Raw genomic sequence first — 25,905 nt, 5'->3', positions numbered from 1 at the left:
GAAACTTAGTTGTTTTAGATTCGTTAGTAGTAGTTGTGTAATGAACAGCTTGCCTGCTAATATGCTAACCTAGCTTTGTTTACCTTGGTAGCTAACACGATATGAACGTTAGCTTGGAGGAAAGGCAACTATAATGCAGTGTAATAAAACTACTATGAACAAAAGCTAGTGGTTCATATTAGGCTAGCAATAACGTGTTTATAATTGCAATCGTATACGGGTATTCTGCTACCATACAATGTAACTTGCATGAATACATTGTTTTGCGCTAGCATACAGCTAGCCTCGTTAGCTACATGCAGTATATGTACGGTCACAATGTACGGTAAACCGGAGTATACTGTATGAGTATTCCGTGTGTGTGACTGCAGACATTCTCCTGCCATGACAAACATGTAAGGCCATCTGCTGACATTGTAGTTGATATATTTAAACGCTAGCAACGTAGCATCACAAAAATGTTTTTCTGACCAAAACTAGCTCAAGCTCCGTGTGTTAGATCGCTACGCCAGCTATAATGTAATTACGTTTCGCGACCTGACCGGCAAATCACCCGCAGTATACTGTCAATAGGTATTTTGTGTGTGAATGCAGACATTCTCCTGCTATGAGATACATGTATGCAAGGCCATCTGCTGATATTAGAGTTGATATATGGAAACTCTAGCAACTTAGTTAGCACAGTTAGCACTGTGTCAATGGCTTAGCAGTCCAACACAGTTTACACATTTAAACAGTCTTGTTTGATAAATACACAAATAACAATGCAAACTTACAGGTTGTATACCCAGATCTTCCCCTGCTCCAAACGGTCCAAACAAGCTGTGCATATCCGGCCTCAAACTGGGCAATGTTTTGGAAGCTTTCGTCTGTGAAATGCCGGTTCTTCGAACCTCTGGAGGAGGAACACGCCGCTGCTGGTGTGGCCATAGCTCTTCGGGATTGGTCCATTTCGTTCCGGGTACCGCATGACATCAGGCGGTACCCGGAACTAAATGGAAGACTCAAATGGGCAGTGACGTATCTCCAACGAGGCGTTTTGGGGAGGTATTTTCTGTGTTAGAGTTTTACTCGCTACAGGGTGTACTTTGAGGGTTTTGACTCTGCACACCGTTTACATGCATAAAAACCTTCATAACACACAAGGGGACGGGTAATAACCGGAAAAGCATGACATGGGAGCTTTAAAGCATGGAGACATGTCACAGTAGAGACACTACATACTGATATACACCTGAAAACGATCATAATAGGGCCCCTTTAATATGTTCCTTGCTATTCTGCATATGACAAAAATGCATTTGAATCTTGAATCTCTAGTATTTTTGACTTGACAAGTAGTTTGTGTCAGAGGTACTCCTGTCAGGCACCTCCTCCTGGTCTGATCTGTAAAGGGTTTGAGTCCTTTCTACTTTAAAGACATTCATAAAAAGTTTGTTTGCAAGGCAGGGAATAAAAAACCAAGCAAAGCCTCTGAGAAGTTGTTGCTCTTGCTCTGTCACGCCTGTGCGTAAAAAACATTGGAGCCAGACGAGGAAGTGAGGAGGAGGGACCAGTTTGGTGGCGTGGTTTGTGCGGAGAATATACTATAAACTGGATTCTCCTGACGCCTCCAGCGCTGTGAAACCGGAGGATCTCTCCACTTCTCATTTTGTATCCAAAGCAGTAATGCGCGCAACAGCACGCGAGACTCCAGAGCTCCTGCTTCTCAGCTCGGAAACGACTTGTTAACCCGCAGTCTTTGTAAGAAAGCTAGACACCTTTGCTGTCAATGTCAGCGCAGGTAGGGAAGAGGATCCCGGAAGAACTCGTAGTGCAGGTTACCAGTTTGTTTGCATAGCCTGCGCTTTTTATCCAAAGCGAGCGAGAACCGATGGACTTGTTTGCCTCCTTGCTTAAGTAGTTTTTTTATTTCTTAAAGTTTTTTGAAGTGTATAAACGGAGACAAGATGAAGGAGAAGAAGACGCTGTACGTGTTGGTGGACGTGATGTGCGTTGTAGTTGGTAAGTTATGGACACTAAGTACTAGCCTCTTCAGCATTATCTGCCTTTTATCTAGGAATTGCACATCAGTGTTGTCAGCAGGAAAGCTGATAGCATGAAGATATATCTGTGTGCTGACAGCAGTTTCTTCTCTGTGCTTGTGTGTTTTGCACTCATGACAGCAACTGAGGAATGTATGTGCACGTTAAAAAGACACAAAGAGGTTTTTAATGAGAGACACCAGAAGCTATCTCTCTTTAAAAGGCAAATGAAGCCACTGTGTTTGCATGCGTGAGTCAGATACTGTAAAAGAACAGCCTGTCATCCGGTGTGTTTATCCAAACTGCGATATATTAGTGCAGGCAGAAATGTGACTTTAAAATATGACCATGGTGGAACACAAGAGGAAATATCATTCTTATTCTCATCACATGCTGCTCCATGCCCCAAACTATTCAACTGAAACCCTGCAGGACTTTACAGAGCCTCAGGAAGCTCACTGTTTGTTTATGGAAATCTGATATGTGTGTGTGCCCAGCTCATTCCTCTTTCTCTTCAATATTTTGTCTGCCAGGAATCCTGTCTTGAATTCCCCAACTTCCCACATGCATTTCTAAAGGATGTTTCTTCAACAGTGCTCCACAGACCATTAGTTCACATCATTGTGTTCATGTTTTTGTCTTCTTTGGACAATGAACAAATAATGCCATGTTGTGGTTAAAGTTTTTAACACGTGTCTTTTGCTGTCCAGATTTGATGAAAGGATGTGAATATGAGGTTAGGAGGACCACAGGTGTCATTTACATTTTTATAAAATATCCCATTAACATATATGTACAGAATTTGGACATTTAACCAGGAATCAATAACATATTTTACTAAATGAGTATTAAACTCACAAATATATACATTAATTTCTAGGTATTTCATTTGTCTAAATCTACCTTATCTGCAATAAAACATTTTTTTTTAAATAAGTCAGTACACTAATAATATTTATATAACATTTAAATAAATATGTATAGAGATATGTCATACAATACAACAATCAATAAATGCATAATTTAAAAAAATCCAGCTTACAGCTTAAAACATAAAAACATCTGAATGCTTTAAACCGTCCTGGTCCTCCGTTATAAGTTACTAAGAAAACATTGAAATCACAAATACCAGCAAAAGTGAGAGGCATCACCACCATCACTCTCAGAAAAGCCGTTTTCTGCCTCAGATATTTTACATGTATGTGGAATGTAGCACCCTGCTGGGACTTTGGTTTTACTGTACTATCGCAACAATCCATTTGCAGACGTGTTGTGTAATAGTCTGGTGTTTGGCGGCGTGCTCATCCCCTGTTGTGTCTGCATTCAAAGAGAAAACTCAGAAAAGGACGCATGTGTGGATCTGCTCTGTTGTGCAGTTTCAGCCCCTCTCTGGATTTTCAGAGAGCTTAGGGGTACTTTTTCCGTCTGTGGGAACATCCACAGACTGCTGAAGTTGATAAGCCTCACCATTTCGCTGTCACAAGTCTGGGATTGACGTCTGAGTTGGGCTGAGGTCTGGATAACTGCATCCCACCAAACAGTGCCTCTCCCTTCCCCTCTGCCACCCACGTCAGCCCGCCAAATAATCGTCAAGTCAACCCCAAGCTTATATGAGGTTGCCCAAGCCATGTAATAACAACATAGGGCTTGTAATTATGCTCACCATTAGCCCGTACGGAAACAGTTTGGACTTGGGATTTGTCTGCATTTTGAGACTATTTACATTTCTTAGTAGAAAAATTCACGTGTGATTCCACCAACGCTGACTCTAATCCTGTCTAATTTACAACTTATTTTATCTTCTTAAGCTTTTCCTCACGGCCCATTTCTTTATCTGCACTACGTTCATCCTCTGACTCTGAAATATTAATCTCCTGATATGCAGCGTGCATGTGTCTCTTTCTTGTTATGTCATTCAAATGCTAGAAGCAGTAGATACGATCACTGAGGGATTTCCTTCACGCTCCGTCACTCACACCCTGCCCTGCCCAGGTCAAACTAACAACACTTGAGATGTTCCTCCTTCTACAGTATCAAACACTGTCTTTTCACCTCTCAATCGATGTGAATCAAAATGGCTGCTGAAAGCCAAAAAGTGTCCTTGTTTACTTATTCCCGTCTTGTCTGATGCACCATGGAGGGCATTGAGTTGCTTTTCAAAAATCTCCTCTTTCTCCATTGTATCCCTCCCTTCCTCTCTCCTCCTCTGTCTCTGTCAGCTTACACTCAGCACAAATAGACGATGGGTGTTGGCTCCGAGAGCAAAGAGGAAAGGCTAATATTAACCTCTTTCTTTTACAACCGTTTACACTCATAGGTGTAGTTCTGCAGGTGCAGGTTGTTCAGGAGGAGGAGCCTGCTGTGTTTCAAGATGGCCTCGAGGCAAGGCATTCACACACAACTTTGTTTTTCCCTGTGTGCTGTAATGTAGGTTATGAAAACAATTTTTTTCAAATGTCTATTAAGTGTTTTTCAATTACTCATGACAGCAACAACACCATTTTCCTGTCATGTGATATTTTGTTATTTGAAAGATGCCGTGCCAGAAATATGACTGGGTTTTAGTATGTCATGCATCTGTTTTGTGTATACTAGTAGAAAGTATAAACAATAGGCTTATTATACAGTAAGAGATGGACACTGTGAAGTTACCCGATGGTTTTAAAACTACGCTGATGAAGCCTGGAGTTTGGTGTTTTGATCGTCGCCATCTTGTTTTTTTGTCAACCAGATACGACATAGAGGGTGAAGCGAAGCACAAGCTAATGACTATAAAGTTACACATTTTACAATTATCTTTCAAGAACTGAAAAACTGTGAAGGGTTGAAGTTGTAAAATAAGCACGTAGTATGGACCTGTCGATCACAATGTAGCCCCGCCCTAAAACATGTGCTGCTTTTATCGTCCGTTTTACTCTAAATTATACCTTTTTAATTTACAAAATTAACATCATAAGGTAAGAAAAAAGTCCTGAAACAAGCGATTCTGACCAAAAAACACATTGGTAAAATGTATTTTGAATTAATAAATCAAGTAAGAAGTAATTTTCTCGTAGCCTTCTATACAGTTTGTATCCACACATCATTATTGACTGAATGATTATCCGATGCTCATCCCAAAACACACAGCTGTAAAACTTTGAAATCTTAGAGTTGCTACGTTTTTCCTTGCATTATTTTCCTCTTAGTAGATTTTGCTTACATGTAAACATCCCCACGCTCTGTTCTCTGACCTCGCTGATGTCTGTGAGAGTTTGTCAGCGCTGTCTCCGGGGAGCTTGGCCTCTCATGCGGTCGCGTTGGGAAGAATGATCGTCCCTAGTTCTCAGTGAAAGGCTTGATGGGAATTGTTTTCCTCAGGAGAGCTCTGTCATGGAAACTGAAGACCTTTTAACAAACAGACACGTCCCACTGAGAAATATGAGCTTGTTATTCTTCTTCTACTCCTTATTGTTGGTTTTTGATTGATTGTAATTGCACAAGGATTTCTGGTAAATCCTTTTAAGTCATCAGTCTTAAGTGGATTAGGATCTTTTGTGGTGGTCTTTTGAAAATAACAATCATAACCACATTTGATTTAGAGACATTACAGCCACATTCCCCAAAAATAAATTCAAGACAAGAGCAGATGTAATTATTTTAGTTTTTAAAGGGGGCCTATTATGCTTTTTGGAGTTTCCCATTTCCCCTAGTGTGTATAGGTTTTCGTGCATTAATGTTCTGCTGAAATCCCAAAGTTCCCTCTAATGGGAGTTTCTCTCCCGCACAACATGCATGATTTGAACATTAAAGCATGTACAAATGTCACAGTAGAGACACAAAATCCAAAAATAAACCTGAAAATGAGCATAATATGTCATATTTTAAAGCAGAATTAAATTGCTGGACAAGTACATGCCAACATCTGTATTCTTCCCAGTGAAGTGAGTCAGAACACATAAGCATAGAGAGTGAAGCCAGGGAACAGGGTTTTGGAAAATGTGGTCCTAATTTGGAGAAACGCTAACAATACCACTGGGGTTAGACAGAAGATAAACATAGATCCATTTGCATTCAGTAATTATACAGAAGAATGACTATATATTTAGCTATGATATGCAGACAAACTGTCAGAGGAGCTCAGCACCATTCATGATATTTCTACAGTTAAACTCCTTCTGCAGACATTTGTGGGTTTGAGGATTAAACCTGTGTGGCCCACGTCTTTCATCCCCTCCAAACCCAGACTCTTTGATTGCCAGATTTATCCGCCCTCCCACCACCTCTCCTGCCACCGTGTCTCCTTCTGCGATGCTTTGGACCTAAGCATGCGTAAATGATGGACGGAGCGAAACAGCAGGATTAAAAATAAAGAATGGGCAGCAGCAGCAGGATTCGGTGTGACTGGTGAAGTTGGGCGTTCCTCGTGTGAATTAGAATTCCAGAGGCCAACGCCGGCAGAGGTTGTAGGCTCAGCACATACCTTCCACATTAGTCAGTCCGGCTTGGGGTGAGACAGTCAGAAAGAGGGAGCGCTGAGTTGTTTTTGTACCGAGAGCCATCATGTCAAGGACTTTAACATCATGTTGATCGAGCTTTGTTGCAATAGGTTTCCTGCTGTCGTTTCAACAACGCATGTTTGAGTGAAGGGAGGGAACAAAAGAGAGCAGGGCAGGAAAAAAAAGTGGAAACTGCAGCTAAGAGGAAAAATGCCTTCCTCTTTCCTCGTCCAATTTGTAAGGGGATAGTTGACAGATGGAGTAAATCACTTAAGGGTGACACTGGGTGAAAAATAAAGAAAAGGAATAGCATGAATGCAAGAGGAAACAAGAGCTTTTAAAGAAGCCATATTATGCTAATCTTCAGGTTTCACAATTGTATTTTGCGCCTCTGCTGTCTCCATGCTTTAATGTTCAAAAAGCTCTTTATTTTTCTCATACTGCATGTGCTGCAGCACCTCTTTTCACCCTCTGTCTGAAACCAGTCAGCTCTGATTGGTCAGCTGGCCGTCTCTGTTGTGATTGGTCAACCGCTTCGAGATGTCATTTACATTTACTGTTACATGTACAAAGTCTTATATAACACTATAGGGAAGGGAAAAACCCCAACAAGCATAAAAGGGCCCCTTTAAACCCCACTAAACTAACATGTTTGGAAGGTTTCAATACAGAAGGAAAGATGGTTTGGAAAGGGGGAGAAAAATACATAAAGAAAGAACTCACACTTTATTGAACTTCCACTGGAATGACGAGAAATTAGAGTAGAATAAAATAGGAGAGGCAAAAGTTCCAGCTGTGACCCTGAAGGGAAGTTTGAGACCAAACAGGGCAGCACACGCACACGCACACGCACATATAGGCTTAACAGGCCTTGAAAATATGCATACCAAAAACCCAGACTGTATGTTTTTCAAATTGAGAGAATAATTGTCCGTCCACATGGTTTTGCAGGTGCAGCAGGTTGTGTCAGGGAAACCAGGGCAAGTAGGTGTGAGGTTCTCTCAAACCGCTGGAGCGAATTCCAGATGATAGAGGCGTCAACTTTCCTCTAGGTGGAAATGAGAGAGAGAGAGAGGGAGAGAGACAGACAGACAGAAAAACTGAGATAACAAAAAAAGGCAGAGCGAGAGGACATGACGAGCCTCGAATCTCAGCCCCAGAGTGCGATTGTGGTCCAAATGCTCCGTCGTAATTGCACATCTGTCAGCTAAATAAAGCACCATCCCATTTTGTGTGGGAGGACGCTGCAATCAAGAGAATGACAGACAAGGAGATGGAGCTCCAGGGAGAAGAATGAATGACTTTGAATAAGAGAAAAAAAACGAATGGAGAATGTGAATCAGCAGTGGTGGAAGGAATGGAGGGCAAATCCCTTCTTACACTGACATCTTTGTTTGTCCGTGGTATCAATTCATGCTCACATTTTCCATGGTGCTATTTAATGACATGCAGTCGTCGTCATCATCATCCTTTTTGTCGCAATAATGCCCATTTCAGCAGGGGGCAGAAACAGAGATGCTACTGCGAAAGAATGCTAATTTGCGGCCAGGTAAATGAGAAGCCTCATAAAATTCCCAGAACTAAAGCTCTAAAGTGGGCCTTTCTTAATCTGTCACAGGAAAGCTCAAGCTCTGTATCCTGCTACTTCAAAACAGGCTGCCATTTGGGGATCAGGCAGGAGATTTCTGACTGGCAGCTGGAGATTAGCTTCCTGGCTACATTTCAAACTGGCAGCGTTTTCCATCCGTAAAAAGCAGGTGTCTTTTTAAAAGAAGGTTCTCCTGTATCCTGTGTCAGTACATCCACCCCCCCTCTACCTTCCCTCCTCCATGTATGTGCTGTTTTTCTCCTGGAGCTCTGGAGCAGGGTCAGCTTGGGTTGCGGGGTTGTCTCGTGGTATCCTGGAGACATACTTTGTCTGCCAAAGTGTCTATTTCTGCTTGTGAGCTGTGTGTGTTTGCTTTTCAAAAGAGTGGCTGGTTTGTTTCTTGCATGTATAATCCACTGAGGCTCTGCTCATGAGACACATTCACTCACCTCAGGATGTACCATTCGTTCTGCACAATCCAGACTGTTTATGTTCTTGGAGTTCAGCGCTTTTCATTTCATCCAACTTGTAATTTATGACAAGTAAAATCATGTGTCAGCTGAATAAGTGCTTTACTTGTGAACACAGAAATGAAAACGTTATACTTTATTTTTACAAGCCAGGGGAGGGTTTTTTAAGGCCAGGTGTGCTGACTTCACTCGGTCCATGAAGTTTGTGGCAAACTGGCATGATTTTAGTTTGTTTAAGAGGATTTAGTAGGCGCAAAAAACACTCGTTAAAACCTAGACATATGGCGAAGCAGATAATACAAATGACACTTTCAAACGTACCGTTGTTGATGTACATCCAAAAGCTATTTAGACTTTTTAATGCTTGCTAATTTGGAGAAGGAAGTGTATTTCATTAGCTGCTGGCTTCTCTTTTGAAGTGTTTCAGTTCATTTTCCCCTCCTCGCGCTGCCGTGATTAATGGCTCCGCTCTGGCAAGTGCTAAAAGTTTCATAAAGGAGTTTGAAGTTAATACACCAAATAACTGCAATGTAGAAATAATTATGTCTTTCTTTCATTTGTGACATTGACCATGCTGTATTAAGAAAATAAACATTCCCCCTGACTTTATCCAGGCCCATCCTACAAAAACCTTTAAAATATGTTATTTTCTGTATCCAGCCTAAGGGGTATTTGCTTTACTTAACAAGTTGGTATTGGCCGACATAATATGTAGAGTGGAAACCGATGTAATCTAATGTCTAATCCCTCACCATGTCTCCCTGAGCAAAGACAAATGTTTGTTTTTATGTCTGGAGATGCAAATACCGTGATAGTATTATGTTTTTAGATAGGGTATCTGACATGCTGTGTACATTTTAATCTTGGCCTTACTGGATATATATAGGAGGAGTCTGGAAATGTGTAAAATAATTTTTTGAAGTGGTCATTAGAAGAAAGTGTAAATTCAGAGTTAACTAGAATTCTCTTTCTGTAGTTTTTGTACAGCAACTGTATCAGAGCTGTTCAATAGTACAATATAAAAACTCTTTATTTTTCTCACACTGCCTGTACTGCAGCACCTCTTTTCACCCTCTGTCTGAAACCAGAGCCCAGTCTGCTCTGATTGGTTATCTGGTCGGCTCTGTTGTGATTGGTCAACCGCTTAGAGATGTCCCGCCCCATAGCCTTATCACGTACAATGTGTTGGAGCGCTAGCCAATTGAGCGCTAGTGTTTTCAAAGTGATGTCATTATGATACAAAAGTAAACAACAGTCCAATGGAGGCGTTTCAGGCAGGGGGTGGGAGTGTGTGGGAGAGAAACTCTGGAGGGAACACTGGGATTTTTGCCTTTGCAGACCATTTACATGCACAGAAACCTATATGACACACTACAGGAAAGGGAAACCCCCACATAGTATAATAGTGCCTCTTTGTGTTCAACCAGTTGTCAGTGATGCAGAGATGGTAAATCAGTTGTTTCCTGACATGTGGCAGCTTCTTGCCAGCTGGAGGCAGGATGCAGGATACAGAAGCTGGCACTAAAAAGCCGCATCAGTAAATCCATATCAGGGCGCTCCCCCGAGGAGACAGGATGTTAGTTAAATGCTAAAGAACATATATTGTGCTGCGGTCGTCACAAACAGGACTGTGGTGGTGCTGAGAGGAAAACATGTGGAGTGAGCCTTTTTATAGACCCTATTTACCACGTCCTGACACTGCTGGTGGATGTGATAACAGGGATCCAGCGTCTGGTGGTCGGCCGCTGGGAAGGTGCCGTGTATCGACAGGTGTGCTCCAGCTGCTGCTGCTACACAGAGACAGGGTGTGGGCAGGAGGGGGGAGGTAGAATAAATGCTTTAGACGGGTGTCGGCTGGGGAAATTGCCTACAGGTACTAAAATAAGTTAACGTTTTTATATTACAATTATCTTTTCTTGATTACCATTTACCTCTGTTATGTATTTGTTTGTTTATGTATTTGTTTGTTTATTTGTTTATTTATTTGTTGTTTGTTTTTCAATAACAAATGTATTTCTTTAAGAAAAAATATATATATATGTTAATAATTTAGTTTTTGGGAGAAGGGGTGGGATTAAATAAGTGTAAACTTCCCCCCACCCCTTTTCGGATGTGTAATTAAGTAGATTATTTGTTTATATATAATTTGTAGAATCAGTCATATTTTTGTATATCAATTTTACATTGCTTAATTTTGTATTATATAATAATTCTCATGTTAAATGTTTGTATTATTGTTTTACACATTCGAAATAAATCAAATCAAATCAAAATCAAATGTGTCCATTAAAACTAACAATATACTCTATGTGTAGAAGTCTTGCTCTCCAGGTTATAATGATTCAGCTCAAATGGATCTGTCCAATGGCAGGAAGCAGGAGATAGTGAGACCGTGAGTCAAATACCATGTGAGATTATCTAACATGAAGCGTTGGCACCGGAGCAGAGTCCTTGGCTTAACTGTAGTGACTCAGAGAGGTTATTTTATGTGTCATAACTTTGTTGTTAGGTTTTAGGCTCTGAATCTACTTGGTTAGGTTTGGAAAAAAATACACCACAGACTCACCCTCATGGGATTCTGAGCGTAGCATCAGAACTTCTTTTAACTTTTTGTTTCACACGGGACACCAAAGCAGGTCCCACGCGGGAAATTCCTGCGTTTGTTTGACCCAGCCCTAATACTCCCACCCTCAGCTCACTTAACACTACGAGTGTAGCTCTGAGCGGCTAATAATGACGTGGATGTGTTTAAATTGGATTAATTAAAAACCCAGAGGCCAACGCCCACTGCCCGAGGCTCGGTATTTGAAGCCCTGGGAGTGAGACTAAGATACATTAATATTTGGTATGCTTATTAACTTATTGAGAGTTAGATGACAGGATTTATACCACTTTTCTTCTCTTAAAGGTGGGGTAGGTAAGTTTGAGAAACCGGCTCGAGATACACTTTTTGTTATATTCCATGGAATGCTCTTAACATCCCGATAGCAATGAATATCTTAAGTGCTTTGACAAAAAATCCATAAAAAAATGTCATCTGTGGAAGCCATAGTACTGTAAAAAGCACGACCAATCATTTTAGCCGGCCCGGCTAAAATAACTGGATGGCCTACCTGCCTGTCAGCCTTCCATCTGTGCACAAACTTATCTCGTGCCCTCATTGGTCATGTGCGCGTTCGTGTGTGTTGGAGGAGGGGCTCTGTAAGGAAGTGGCAGATTTTCTCCGGTTGTGTATTTTCAAATTCTAGCGATCTCGAGCCGGTTTCTCAAACTTACCTACCCCACCTTTAATAGCTTAGCATACAGGCTGGAACGAAGGGGTAACAGCTAGCATGGCTCTGTTTAAAGGTACCTACCAGCAGATTTAAGGCTCACTAATATGTTGTTACATTTTGTTTGATTATTCCTAACATCAGAACCGTCAAGCAATATCCTCGCACTTAACCTCAGCAAAATGTCAAACTGCTGATTTTACTTATTGTCTTTTAAACTACTGATTAAATAAACAAGAGAAACAGTATCAATAGGAGAGCTAAGTGAGATACGTTTAGAGCTTTCTGGCAGGCTTCTTCAATCACATTAACCTGGCTGTTTTTAAACACCGCCAGGAAGGCAATAGGAATATCATTCCTTTAAGTCTGAACAGTATTCATAGACATTTTGCATTTGATATGGTTTGTTACTTTGGTGTTCGAACTGTGGTGAAGTGTTGAAACAATACAACACAATTTCAGTTTGTTGGGGTAAAACTTTAGCTCATTTAGACAGTTGCACTTTAGGGAGATGTGATTTATCCTCCTTTTAATGACATAAGTAGATATCTGTGTATACTGTGTTGAAAATAATTAGTATCTCTCTATTGTTTTTGTCTAGTCTACACTTAGTTTCGCCAAGGTCGGGTCGGGTGTATCTATTGTTTATTCTCCTCTCAACACAAAGCTTCTATTTTACCTCATTCTCTTCCTCCCTGAGCCAATAAGACTCTTTGTCTTCGTGGGCAGCATGTCTGCAGTTTGCATGTCTCTATACAATGTCTGAACTCATCTCATGTCACTTTGGATATACAGTATGTGATGTCAGACAGCAGTGATACAGAGACACACTGCCTGTCTTTGTACAGGTGGCATTGTGTATTGTTGTTCAATGTGAATTACAGCATCTTTTAAGGGGACTTTTCTTCTACATTGGTCAATTAGTGGTTTATTATACAACCGTTTAAATCATTATAGGGTGTCAATTTCTTTTTTTTTACACCCTATAATGAGGTTAAAAGGTCATTTTATAAAGAAACTGCTCAGCCCTATAGGTCCTAGCAATAAATACAAATTCTATAATCAGGTTTAAAAAAAAAAAAAAAAAAGGTAACTGTATACCCTTACAGTTGAATAAAAGAAAAATATGTAATCAGAGTGCTTAAAAAAAGGGGATTCTTTTCAGGATCACAGTGTCAACAATAAATATATTTTAAAATACAAAATGATATATTACAAAGCATATGCTTACATATTACAACCATTTCTAAATGCAGTAGGTATGTTTTGTTGGACCAAATACATTGTTTGCTTTGAATTTTTGTATTGAACTAAAACAGGTTTCCTCCTTTCTAATCTTGCATTGTTCCGTTTTCTTACATAACACACTTAAAGGTAGGGTAGGTAAATTTGAGAAACCGGCTCGAGATACACTTTTTGTTATATTCCATGGAATGCTCTTAACATCCCGATAGCAATGAATATCTTAAGTGCTTTGACAAATAATCCATACAAAAATGTCATCTGTGGAAGCCGTAGTACTGTAAAAAGCACGACCAATCATTTTAGCCGGCCCGGCTAAAATAACTGGATGGCCTACCTGCCTGTCAGCCTTCCATCTGTGCACAGACTTATCTCGTGCCCTCATTGGTCATGTGCGCGTTCGTGTGTGTTGGAGGAGGGGCTCTGTAAGGAAGTGGCAGATTTTTTCCGGCTGTGTATTTTCAAATTCTAGCGCACTAGAGCTGGTTTCTCCAAAATTGCCTACCCCACCTTTAAGTAAACCAATTGTATTGATATTTCATGTAATTATTTACAAGATTATTGAGGTAATCCAGAAGTAACGTAAAGTAACATTACTTTTGTATTGTCATACTTAGATTAGGGTACTGAATACATGTTTCTCTGCAATTGTAACAGATTACTTTGTTTAAAATAACCATCCCAACCCTGCTTTACAGTACGCTGATGTAGTTTTCTGTTTGTTTCAGGGTGGGGTTAAACTGGGTGTTACAGAGTGTTCACCTCAGCTGAATCCTGATCCACCGTCCTGTTGTATATTTTCCTTTTCGTCTCAGTCTTCAGTGTGTGGACTCTCGGTCTCTCATCAGTCAGTCTCGCTCGAAGTCCTGTCCTGAATTATGTCAGCTGCAGCCCTTTTTTTTTTTAAAGAATGGGAGGGGTGCAGTGCTCATTTACTCAGAAATGTAATACCATTGGTGAGAGTACTTTTAAAGAGTGTGTGGTGTTTTTTCATGGCTGTTTTTCTTGCGTTTAGTATGTGGCTGTAAGGCATTTCCACAGTGGCCCCAGGCCTGTCTGTCTACCCATTATACAGCGGTCATGGATATCAGGGTGGAGAGTGCATTCCTCAGCAGGGCTGCAACTTATTATTCAGGATTTGTTCATCTAGTTATTAATGTTTTACTTTATCTGAAGTGTCAACGATGGTGAATCAATTACCCATTCTAGAGTTTTATTACCATTTTTGTTGTATTTTCAAGTAACTTTGAATAAAGGGATACATGAGCGATATCTGTTTGTCAAGTAAGATCTTCCTCACACATGGTGAATCTACTGGAGTCTTACTCCACCCTATATCTTATTCTGAAACACACCATTAAATAAGCGTAGTACAAATTAAGAGTTACAATGTATTCTCATGGCAAAATGTAAACTTTTAATTGAGCAATGTATTATCGATTTCTAAGATCTAAGGTTAAGGTCAGTTACAATGGTGAAAAGTTTGAGCCATTAAAAGGTTAACGAATACATTGTTTTTATTCTTTCAAGCTAACTTAGACAGAAGTGGCGAGTATATCCCTTTAGTCTATCAATTCAGGTCTTCTTAAACACACTTAAGACTTGCTCCACTGAAAATATTTTGAGTATGTCACACACACCATTTTAGACTAGAAAAAAAGGGGAAATACAAGTAAGAGGTTAAGGTCAGGAACAATGGATTCCAATGGAGAACACTTCTACAATTGTACAATCAAGTTAGGTCTAACTAATGCATACTATATCTACTCAAGTCTTACTGCACCCACAATTGTTCAGTTTGAAACACACGCCATTGTAGGGTTAAAAAAGTTTGTAAAAAGTTACAGTTCATAGTCTGTTACAAAGGACAACAAAGGTGAAACATTTTTGATCCTGGGGAAGTATCATACCATCTATATTAAACTTGAAAACTAGTAACATTCACATTTATCACTTCTCTAGTGTCCATCTACTACCTCAGTACGCTCAGAACAGTCTTTTTTACTTAAACCTTCCTTATTCCAGGAGGGGTTAAAGAGGAAGATCAAACATGAATAATGTATTCATCAGCACGAGCATAATACCTTTTAATAAAACCCTTTGAAGAGTCTTTTACTCATATTACACGTACTTGTACATCTACCAAATGCAGTGAGTGTGTGTGCGTCAGAGAGAAAGAGGAAGAGGGTGAGTGATTATTTCTGGGATGGATGTTTACGAACATCTCAAGGACATAACTTGTGCGCTCAGGAGCCTTGAGCAGCTATATTTGGTCTTATTATTTGCACACCGCCACATCAGTCAAAAGTGTGTGTGTGTGTGTGTGTGTGTGTGTGTGTGTGTGTGTGTGTGTGTGTGTGTGTGTGTGTGTGTGTGTGTGTGTGTGTGTGTGTGTGTGTGTGTGTGTGTGGGTGTGTGGGTGTGTGGGTGTGTGTGTGTGTGTGTGTGTGTTGCAGCAGCAATTTGTGTGACGTCTCGTAAGTGTGTGTACACTCTGGTGTCTGTTGAGTATGTGAGTGATGTGTAATTTTTACATATGCCCACAAGCCTGTGTATATAAATACTGTGTTGCTCTGTTTATTTTTGCAATTCCCTGTCGCGCATTTTCTACCCTGACATTTGAACGACTGAATGTTTCTTTCTCCTTGTGGGCTGTTTTCATCATTATGACTTTAGACCTTGAGGTGCACAGGCAGAGAAAACAATTTAGCTATCCTTGGAGAAACATTTTTACTTCCCCGAAAGAAGAAGTGATGTCATGTCTGAAAAGCTGCATAAAACAGGGCAAATACATTATACCAAAACAATTTCTCAACAGTTATGTCCACTAACTTTGATTAACCTCGCTCCCAGGCTGTATGCCAAGTTATCTAATTTCTCCAAAAGCACAAACACTCCAAATATAGTAAGGAATCTAACCCATCAATCATTCTCCTGCTCTGTTTTGCTCCAGCGGCACTGCCCTTCATCGTCATGACCATCATTTTCAAGCCGTACCAAAGAGGGATTTACTGCGATGACGAGAGCATCATGTACCCCCTGAAACCCGACACCATCACACACGGCATGCTGGCGGCAGTCACCATCTCCTGCACCGTCATCATCGTGAGTTAAACTCCATCATTTACTCTCTTCTCACAGGGAGCTGTATAACGTCTCACCTCAGTGCAGCCAAACTCAGGCGAGGTGAACAAGACTTCACTCATGTATGGCGCGACACTACTGGAAAAAACATTGTTGTTCATGCAATGGTTAATTATGCTTCCATAATATTTCTTCTTAATGACTAGGGAGAAATTATCCAAAATACACATTTAGCTGTTGATTTGACTTTGGCCACTTGCGTCTTTGGATTTCTTTTTAAGTCACCAAAAGTAAACATTGGAAATGCCTCATTTGTTTAAACACAACTTTTCAAAATATGTGTGATGCAAAACATAATTAACCTTATGTAAGTTTCATGGTGATATTAAATAGTTAAAAAATAAATCTCATATTCTGATCCAGAAATATCCACTTTCAGTATTTACGTACACCGTTTTATTCATTCCTATATTATTTTCTATAGGTCTTAACAGTGAGGGATAGTTCAGATTTAGTTCTGGAAATGATTTCATATTAGCACATGTTCAACAAGATCATGCCTCATTTGCAATTGCACCCAACCGTCCCCCCTTAATAAAAGTATGTGCTGTTTGCTCCATTACTAACCTGAGGAATTGGACAAAGCTCAGATGTATGAGGAGGAAAAGTCATTTCATTCTACTGATGCGTAAAATGAAATAAAAAACGTCTTCTCTGTTTTAACTTTTTGCCATTTCTTCCTCAGATTTCCTCCGGAGAAGCCTATCTGGTCTACAGCAAGAGGATTTACTCCAATTCTGACTTCAACCAGTACGTGGCGGCCCTTTACAAGGTGGTGGGCACCTTCCTGTTCGGAGGGTCTGTCAGCCAGTCGCTCACCGACCTCGCCAAATTCACCATCGGCCGCCCGAGACCCAACTTCATGTCCGTTTGTAATCCTAAAGTCTGCACCGGGTACATGCAGGTGATCAACTGCACCGGGGTCCATGAGGACGTCACAGAGTCCAGGTACGAGGAGGGACTCACAGTCTTATTTCTGTGTGTAGCTTAAAGGGGACCTATCATGCAAAATGCACTTTTGTACGTCTTTTATACATGAATATGTGTCCCCGGTGTTCCAGGGAACTCACCAAGTGTCAGAAAACACAACCCTCTCTATTTTCCTCCATACCCAAATCTCTAAAAAAGGGGCTGCAACGGATCTGATAAAAACTGATCCAGATTTGAACACTGTCCTGACGTCAGGACGGTGGCGCTACGGCTATTGGGCCAACTCCACCAATCAGGAGGAGACAGCCACGGCATTGCCGTTCGAAAGCGCTGGAGACGCTGTAGTACATATGCCAGGCCTCTAGATGGTGCTGTTGCTCACAGAATCAGCCCTTGCAAAAACAGAGCTAACATTTTTCAAATTGAGCGAAATGAGGCATGGCTAAAATGCATGATCTGTTTGGTATTTTGAAAAAAAAAAAGTATAAATATGCCTTATATAGGTATGGTCCTACACTATATTATTCAAATATAGCATGATAGGTCCACTTTAACATACGTTTAGCTACTGTACCTGCAGGATTCTGCTGTTTTGAGTTTGTATGTTTGGTTGCAATAACTCTCTTTGGATAAAAGTGTCAGCTAAATGAAATATAATGTATTTAAAGTAATATACATGCAATGGTGGAATGTAACTACATTCACTCATGTACTGTACTTACCTAAAATATTGAAGTTCTTATACTTCACTTATTTGTATTAAGTATACATTGTGCCACTTTAGACTTTTACTCTACTACATTTTGTAGGCAAATGTTGTACTTTTTACTCCACTACATGTTATTTACAACTTCAATTATGATTATTGATTTTTATTGCAAATCAACTTATAGATTATGCTGTGTTATTATAGGTTGAGCTACCCGGCAGTATATATATTAATACAAATAAACCCCCCAAAAGTTTGGCATGAACACGTTACTTCATCACTTTTTATAAAACAATACTTCAAAATATTTATTGAATTCTTATATTTTGATGTTAATGTTTGGAAAGTACTTTTACTTGAGTATAATTCTGAATACAGGACTTTTACTTGCAACAGAGTATTTTTACACTGTATTATTGCTATTTTTGTTAAATCAAATTACCTGAGTACTTCTTTCTCCTCGTATGAATTAGTAATTATCCTTAGAGAAAGAAATAAGTATGAATAGAAAAATAAACAACTGTAATTGACACTTTAATTATCTCATACTTAATAATATTTTAACAGATTTTGCACAATAATGATGCCAACAGTATTCTACAGTTTAAATATCCTGTGTGACACTTTAAATTTGCTTCTGTCTCTTCTCCAGATTGTCCTTCTACTCCGGTCACTCCTCTTTCGGGATGTACTGCATGTTGTTCTTAGCGGTAAGTACATCCTCGACCCATGACTAAAAGTCCTGAAACACAGTGTAAATACTCTTCTCTGTGTACTGTAAACATGGGAACATCTCCATGTGATCAGCATGCTGATATCTCGGTGTGAATCAGGCACAGTCGACCCCCAGATGGACTCATCTTACAACAGGCTTTTGAATTTGGATCTGCACTCGAGGGCTCATGTTGGAGAAAGAGAAAGAGCTCATAGAGACAGTTTGTGCCTGTGGACATAAAAGGACAAGGCAACCGTTGAGAGGAAGAATGAGGATACTGAGAGAAATAATCTGGAGGCCTCAGCTGACTTTCTTCCAGCCATGAAGAAGGCAGAGCATGTCCTGTGTTGTGTCTCATCCAGTTCATTACCCTTGGCCTTGTCTTTGTGTTAGAAGCCAGGCAGCAGTGCTAGACAGCAGGGCGTCAAGAGGCCAAGCGAAGCAAAACTGTTCAGTTCAAAGAGAAATCCAAAGAAAATCTCCAGCTAGTGTCAATGCCCGTCCTTGGTTTGGACATCGCTCTTATTCTTGCCAGGCAAATACTAGGAAATGCTGTGATATGCAGCCTGTGTCCTGCAGTGTGTGTGTGTGGGGGGGGGGGGGGGGGGGGGGAGGGGGCTGTAGTGTGATGCCAATGTTTGCACCTTCAACAGCAGCCCAGTAAAACCCAGGAGAAGACTGTACTGGTGCCAAGTCCGTAATTTTTTTGGCATTTGCTGTTTTCCAACACCCCAAAAAAGGGGTTTCAGTCCATAGTGGACATACATTTGATTCAAACTCAACACTTTTTTTTACAGTTAAATCCAATTTAAGACATACTACCAGCAACTGTTTGCATAAGAGGGACACAATCACGCTTCATATAAATGGGCTGTTTTTTTAGGGGTGTTTTTGAGTTATAATTCATCCAGCTTTTAACATTACAGCATGACCGGCTCTATATTTAAGCAAATATGAAAGTTAACATGCACAACATACATGTGACTGCTGCATTGCTGCCTATTACATTATATGCATTTTACATTATGCAAGTGTAAATACTATATTTACATTATCGTAACTTTTGTTCTGCTGTGATCAGACTAAAGTTTTAGAATCACAATCAGGTATATTGCAAGTGTTATTTTAATTTTTTTTTTTTAATTTTTAATTATTCTAAAAACGTTTATAGAATCCGAAAATATGTGCAAGAAATATTAATTTTACGCAAAATAAAAAACAATAATTATGTTAAACCACTCGTGACATCTCTTTCCTGTCTCTTCTCCCCTCAAACCCCCCTTCCTCTCCTCCTCTTCCTCTTCCCCCAGCTGTACGTGCAGGCCAGACTGGTGGCTAAGTGGGCCCGCCTCCTCCGGCCCACCATCCAGTTCTTCCTGGTGGCCTTCGCGGTGTACGTTGGTTACACCCGCGTCTCAGATTACAAGCACCACTGGAGCGACGTGCTGGTGGGGCTGCTGCAGGGAGCGCTCGTCGCTGTGCTTAATGTGAGTCGCCACGGCAACGCCTCTCAAGGCCAAACATCGCGAAGTTTAATAACTCCTGTGTTATATTTCCATCATGTCATACAGTCGTAACTCCTGTAATGGTCTAGTGTTGAGGTTTGGATATACAAAGAGGAGGAAATTGAATATTGACAATAATGTCAGCCCATCAGCTCAGAGCTACACATTTTTAAAGGGGTCCTAATATACTTATTTTCAGGTTTCATATTTTAATTTTTTGCCTTTACTGTGTGTGAGAGAAACTCCCTCTGGAGGGAACTTTGGGATTTTAGCTTTTGCAGACCATTTACATGCACAAACCTATAAACACTACAGGAAAGGGAAATCCCTAAAAGCATAATAGGGCCTCTTTAACAGTAGAAATAATGCTCATATATTTGTACATTTAATTTTCTATAAAGTAGCTCCAGCCTCAGACCTGATGACCTCTTAACTTTGAGTCTTTCTATTGTGGTTTCTTGCTCTTAGCTAAGTAAACATGGGTGGGTGCAGATCATAAAAATGACATTTCATGGAAATCTCTCCGTTAGTGATACTCCCTTTTTAAAGTAGAGCAACCGCTGAAGAGTCTATAGTTCAGTTTTTTTTTTCAATCAGGCAGTAAAAGTCCATGTAGACAGAAAAAGCATGAGGGGAGTGAGGTGTGACAGCAGAAGAGTGTGTATTGACACACACACTCACACTCACACTCACACTGGCAGGTTCTCATGCAATACTGTGCTCTCTTCATCCAGCTGGACTCCTTATTGTTTGGCCTCTTCCCTGTTTAGCGTGAGCCACTGTCAGCACGGTGAAACTCCTGCAGTGGTCGAGTGTGTTTTGGAGTGTGTGGCTGTGCATGTGTGTGTGAATAATTGGGAAGTGAGCCCGCTCTTTTGGCCTTCACAGTGTTGTGCGCAATTACAGCCCCTCCTGGGCATAGGCTTTTATGGCCTTCAGTGCATGTGCCTGCTCTCTGTGTGTTCCTCTCAGATGTGTGCATGTGTGTGAGAGTGTGTGTGTGTGTCACTAAACAGCTGTGCTCAGACCTGTCCAGACGTTTGCAATCACAGTTTCCAGCCAAGCCATCACATGCTCCAATCTTTTATGGGAAAGGTATTTCCCATAAGATTAGATTCAGTTTTGGGGGAAATTGTACATGAGTTAAAAAATAGATAAGCTATTTCTATGGAATGTACAATACAAAGATACACAATAAGATATTATACACTATAATAGACCAACCTACTACCAACAAAATATAAACATAGGATACATTATGAGAGTGTGCAAAGTAATTGCAGTTTTTAAAGCAGCCCTATTATGCACATTTTCAGTTTCAGGCATATTTAGTGTCTCTACTGGGACATGTCTCCATGCTTTAATGTTCAAAAAGCTCTTTATTTTTCTCATACTGCCTGTGCTGCAGCACCTCTTTTCACCCTCTGTCTGAAACCAGAGCCCAGTCTGCTCTGATTGGTTAGCTGCTCTGTTTTAATTGGGCAGCCACATAGAGATGTCCCACCCCTTAGCTTATCACATACAATGTGTTGGAGCGCTAGCCTATAGAAGTGCGAGTACATAATGATGTCATTATATTACGGAAAACAAAGGAGTCCAATGGAGGCGTTTCAGGAAGGAGGGGGGGGGTGAGTGTGGGGGAGAGAAACTCCCTCGGGAGGGAACAGGGATGTTAGCCTTTGCAGACCGTTCACATGCAGAGAAACCTACACACACTACAGGAAAGGGAAAACCCCAAAAAGCATAATAGGGCCTCTTTAAATTGAGTTTAAATTCAACAAAAACCTTCCTGTATAGATCGTTGTGACCACATCTAACATCCTCTCCTCTCCTCTGCAGGTGTGCTACGTGTCGGACTTCTTTAAGAAGCGTCCTCCGCGTTGCACGAGGCAAGACACGGCCGATAACGAGGAGCCGGAGAGGAAACCCAGCCTGCAGATAGTAGACTCGGAGAACAGCAACCATTACAATCATCGACACACTACTGAGTGTGGTCCCGTGTGAGGGGGCGGTCGATGAGGAGCGGGGGCTGCTGCCTGCAGACTCAAACCTGTGAGATAGGGTCCAGAACTGGGGCTTCTACCTTTTTAAATGTCCAGCCTGCATGCAGGGTTTAGGTTAGTCCTGACTCTGTGGGTTGCCTGCTGCTGATGTGAGAAGCCCCAGGCTGTCTTTATGAATGCTGCAACCCTCCATTTGCATGTCTGTTCGAAGGAGAAAGCTAAGGTTCAGGTCTGTAGCGTGCAGCCTCCAAAACCCTCTTCACTCCCCCTGTGTCAACCACTCACAACCCCCCCCCCCCCCCCTCCAACCACTGGACTGACTGAGGGTGCCCGAGCCCCGTCTCAAAGACTCCATGATGACCTGCTTCTCTCTTGTAAGAGAAAAAGGAGCATATTGTTTTTTTTAACACATCATTGTTGATGTTGTATGTGCTTAAAGCTGCATTAAGTGAATGACTCCACACCCACAGCAACGAAGCTATGATACACCAATGCCTTAATAAGTGCTTTTGGCCACGTTTTTCTTATCAAGTTACATGCAGAGGATCCTTGGGCTCGCAATAGAGAGAATTATTTTCTGCCAATTGACAAATCTAAGTTGGATTTTATTCACCTTTATGCCACCATATTCTCATATGCTCCACTTTCTTTAGTTTCGTCACTTGTTTTTTAGACTCACTGTTTCCTAATGAGCTACAGTCTGTTTCTCAGGCCATGTTTGGAGGAAACAGCTGCACACAGTTTTATATAATGGGTCAGTGAGAGTTGAGTTTCCCCTCTTTGTGGATAAATGAATGAAAACAGCCTGAAAACTGCAGAAATGGGAATATCTTTTAGTTGTATTTCACACATTTTACTTACTAGGAGTTCTTTGGTTTTATGGATATATCAAATACACCGCTTAAAGGTGGGGTAGGTAAGTTTGAGAAACCGGCTCGAGATACACTTTTTGTTGTATTCCATGGAATGCTCTTAACATCCCGATAGCAATGAATATCTTAAGTGCTTTGACAAAAAATCCATAAAAAAATGTCATCTGTGGAAGCCGTAGTACTGTAAAAAGTACGACCAATCATCTGAGCCAGCCCGGCTAAAATAACTGGATGGCCTACCTGCCTGTCAGCCTTCCATCGGGGCACACACTTATCTCGTGCCCTCATTGGTCATGTGCGCGTTCGTGTGTGTTGGAGGAGGGGCTCTGTAAGGTAGTGGCAGATTTTTTCCGGCTGTGTATTTTCAAATTCTAGCGCACTCGAGCTGGTTTCTCCAAACTTACCTACCCCACCTTTAATGTAGTTTTATCGATTTTTTTAATCTTTTTAACTTCTATTTGTAGAGAACCAAATGAGTTAGCTGTGATGAAATGAAATTTAAGAACGAGAGGAAGAGAGACAAGAATGTTTAGAGATGTTGGTGAAGGCACATTTTGTTGAATCGCTTCATTTTAGTGCACCTTAAACTGGCTGTGTTGCAAATCATAAGACATTTATTGAGGGTGGCAACTAGTTCACAGTAGATGAGCTCATTTTCTCCATATTTAATGTCACCCTGTTGGCAAGAAAAGGCTCACAAACTAAATATGTTGTAGCTGCGAACCACCCAGAAGCTGCTTTGAAAGAGGATGTATATCAAACATCATGGTGTAGAGGTAATCCGATGATCTGAAGTCAGCTGACAATACATTTCTGCCAGCTTTCTAACTGCCGCACAAACAGGTCTGGGTAACTATGAGAAACAATATACTGTTTTAAAAGTGGCAACACAGGCTTTTCATGCCTGATGACTCACAGCACATTGATAACGTCTGATTCATGTTGGATCAGAGCCCAAGTGTGCACAGATAAGTCTGAATCTGAATGAAGGTCAGGACATTTACTAAGATTTAAAGGCAGATCTTATGTCCAAACTTGGTCGGATGTACCTTCAACGGTGGTGACGTACAGTACAGATGCCTTGAGATCAAATTTAAGATTGAAAAAAGTTTTGGTGATGCATTTTCTACGTCTGACTTAAATGTTTTCCACTCCTGTGTTTATTACTTAACAAATGGTGAGAAACAAAGGGTTTTATTATCAGAATTTCAGTTTTTACCACCAACGCAAAACTATTTTCCCCCTGTTACATGGGGGGGGGAAACAAATGTTTTGGGGTGGGATTAAGGAAAGATTATCCTGGCAAATCCTTTTTTAAACCTGTTTTAAGTCATTAGCACAAGATAGAAAACTAATTAGACTTAGCAAATGGATCACCCTTCTTTTCTCATTTTCCCTTAAGGGCTACCGTAGTGAGGCTCTCGCTAAATTACAACTTTAATTGTGGAGTTTGTGGACGATGTTTGTTTGTGTAAAATGGACTGCAGACGTAGAAACCATTGCTTTAATTTCTGATACCACTACTATACTGCCAATCAATTAAATTAGCAATTTGGCCTCTATCTTGTTCTGTTTTATTTCTCAAATACGTATAATCAAAGAAGGATGAGACAACCGTTATGAAAATGGTGTTTAATTTATTTTAAAGCTTTATTTACTCTTACAAGGTTGGAAATGCCAGCGCTGTTAAAGTTTTTGTGCAATCACCCCCCCCGCTTGCCACTATGAGCCACAAATACTGTACTAATGCTATGAGACATGTTTCATGTTGCGTGAAGGATGTATATATATGTGCTTGTATGTTTTTATTTCGCATGTAGGTGCGATTTTAATTTCCCCTGTACAGTGTGCGTTCACCCGTTCTTTTTTTTTTAAGACTGTAGAAGTTGCCACACAAATGGATCCAATTCCAGGTCCAAACATAAGCCAGATGCCTTGGCGGCGCTGCTGTAATGATAAAGGGGTTACATATCCAACTGTGTTTTTGAAGCCGCTCCATTCCCACTTCAAAGGTCCGTCTCTGCTCCTTTCCCCCTTCCTGTGTTGATGGATGGGGTTAATTTGTGAGTAAGGTACAGTTGTTGTGCACCATGCAGAGCCCTGAAGCACTGACACCAGATCAGACAGACCACAGACCTGATGGGGGCAGAAAGACGGGAGAATCTCACCTGGAAGTGATTGTGAGGTCCTGACTCTGAGCTGGGATTGGAGAGGGTGGGGTTCTTTAGAGGGTGGAGGGTATCCCGTGGTGAACTTTAGTCCCTGGGGTCTTCTACACATTAAAAACCCAGATTTAGAAACAGCTGGATCTGGTTGTGGTGAAGTGCTGTGTGAGCCCCCTCCCCTACATCTAAATCATCTGTATATTACTGCAGCCAGACTAATAACACAAATAAGGATGAGAATGTAGAGACTTCACGGAGTTTGATGCACCTCCACCACGTTTCCATCTCACATCTGTGTGTTATACGCTTTATTGAATTAGTGCCTGGCACTGGTTGGTCAATCTCCTGTTTATGTGTCCACAGGTATGATTCACGTTGTTTGCTTTTTGTATATAGATTGTATCTACAGGCTCTAAAGCAGATCATTTTAAATAAAGATATAATCCACGTTCAGTCATTTTGTCTTAATTTATACATGTCACTCATGATGGATTTCATTTCATCAAGCATTCATATCTACAGTGCTCAATAGATGGTGATGATAAACACATGTCCTGCAGTAACATCATTTCCCCCTTTTTTAAGAAATAAAAGGTCATAAACAACATTGTTGCATCATTGAGATTTCAAGATGTTCTTGGTGAGTTCACTGTAACCCTGATTGCTAGCAATATTTCATTTTTAATGATGCACAATCAAAATGATTCAACCCACAAGCCAGAAAACACTTGAAATCAGTGCTGCAGCAAGGGCGGATGACACTATCAGTTTGATTTAGTGTTCGTTAT

At 40.8% G+C, this 25,905-nt stretch overlaps 1 protein-coding gene across 1 annotated transcript; it reads left to right on the top strand.

Annotated features, from left to right (window-relative positions):
* The first annotated feature begins 1,527 nt into the window (after positions 1-1,527).
* Positions 1,528-25,570, top strand: plpp2b (phospholipid phosphatase 2b). Its single transcript, XM_034146376.1, has 6 exons — positions 1,528-2,004; positions 16,028-16,179; positions 16,904-17,166; positions 18,510-18,567; positions 19,883-20,059; positions 21,917-25,570. Exons 1-6 carry the CDS (start codon positions 1,950-1,952, stop codon positions 22,079-22,081), a joined length of 870 nt encoding a protein of 289 aa, XP_034002267.1. The 5' UTR covers positions 1,528-1,949; the 3' UTR covers positions 22,082-25,570.
* The last annotated feature ends 335 nt before the right edge of the window (positions 25,571-25,905 follow it).

This window comes from Trematomus bernacchii, unplaced genomic scaffold, assembly GCF_902827165.1.
Source record: "Trematomus bernacchii unplaced genomic scaffold, fTreBer1.1, whole genome shotgun sequence".
NCBI classification, from domain to species: Eukaryota; Metazoa; Chordata; class Actinopteri; order Perciformes; family Nototheniidae; genus Trematomus; species Trematomus bernacchii.
The sequence above is the reverse complement of the archived record's forward strand: the minus strand, read 5'-3'. Positions and strand labels throughout refer to the sequence as shown.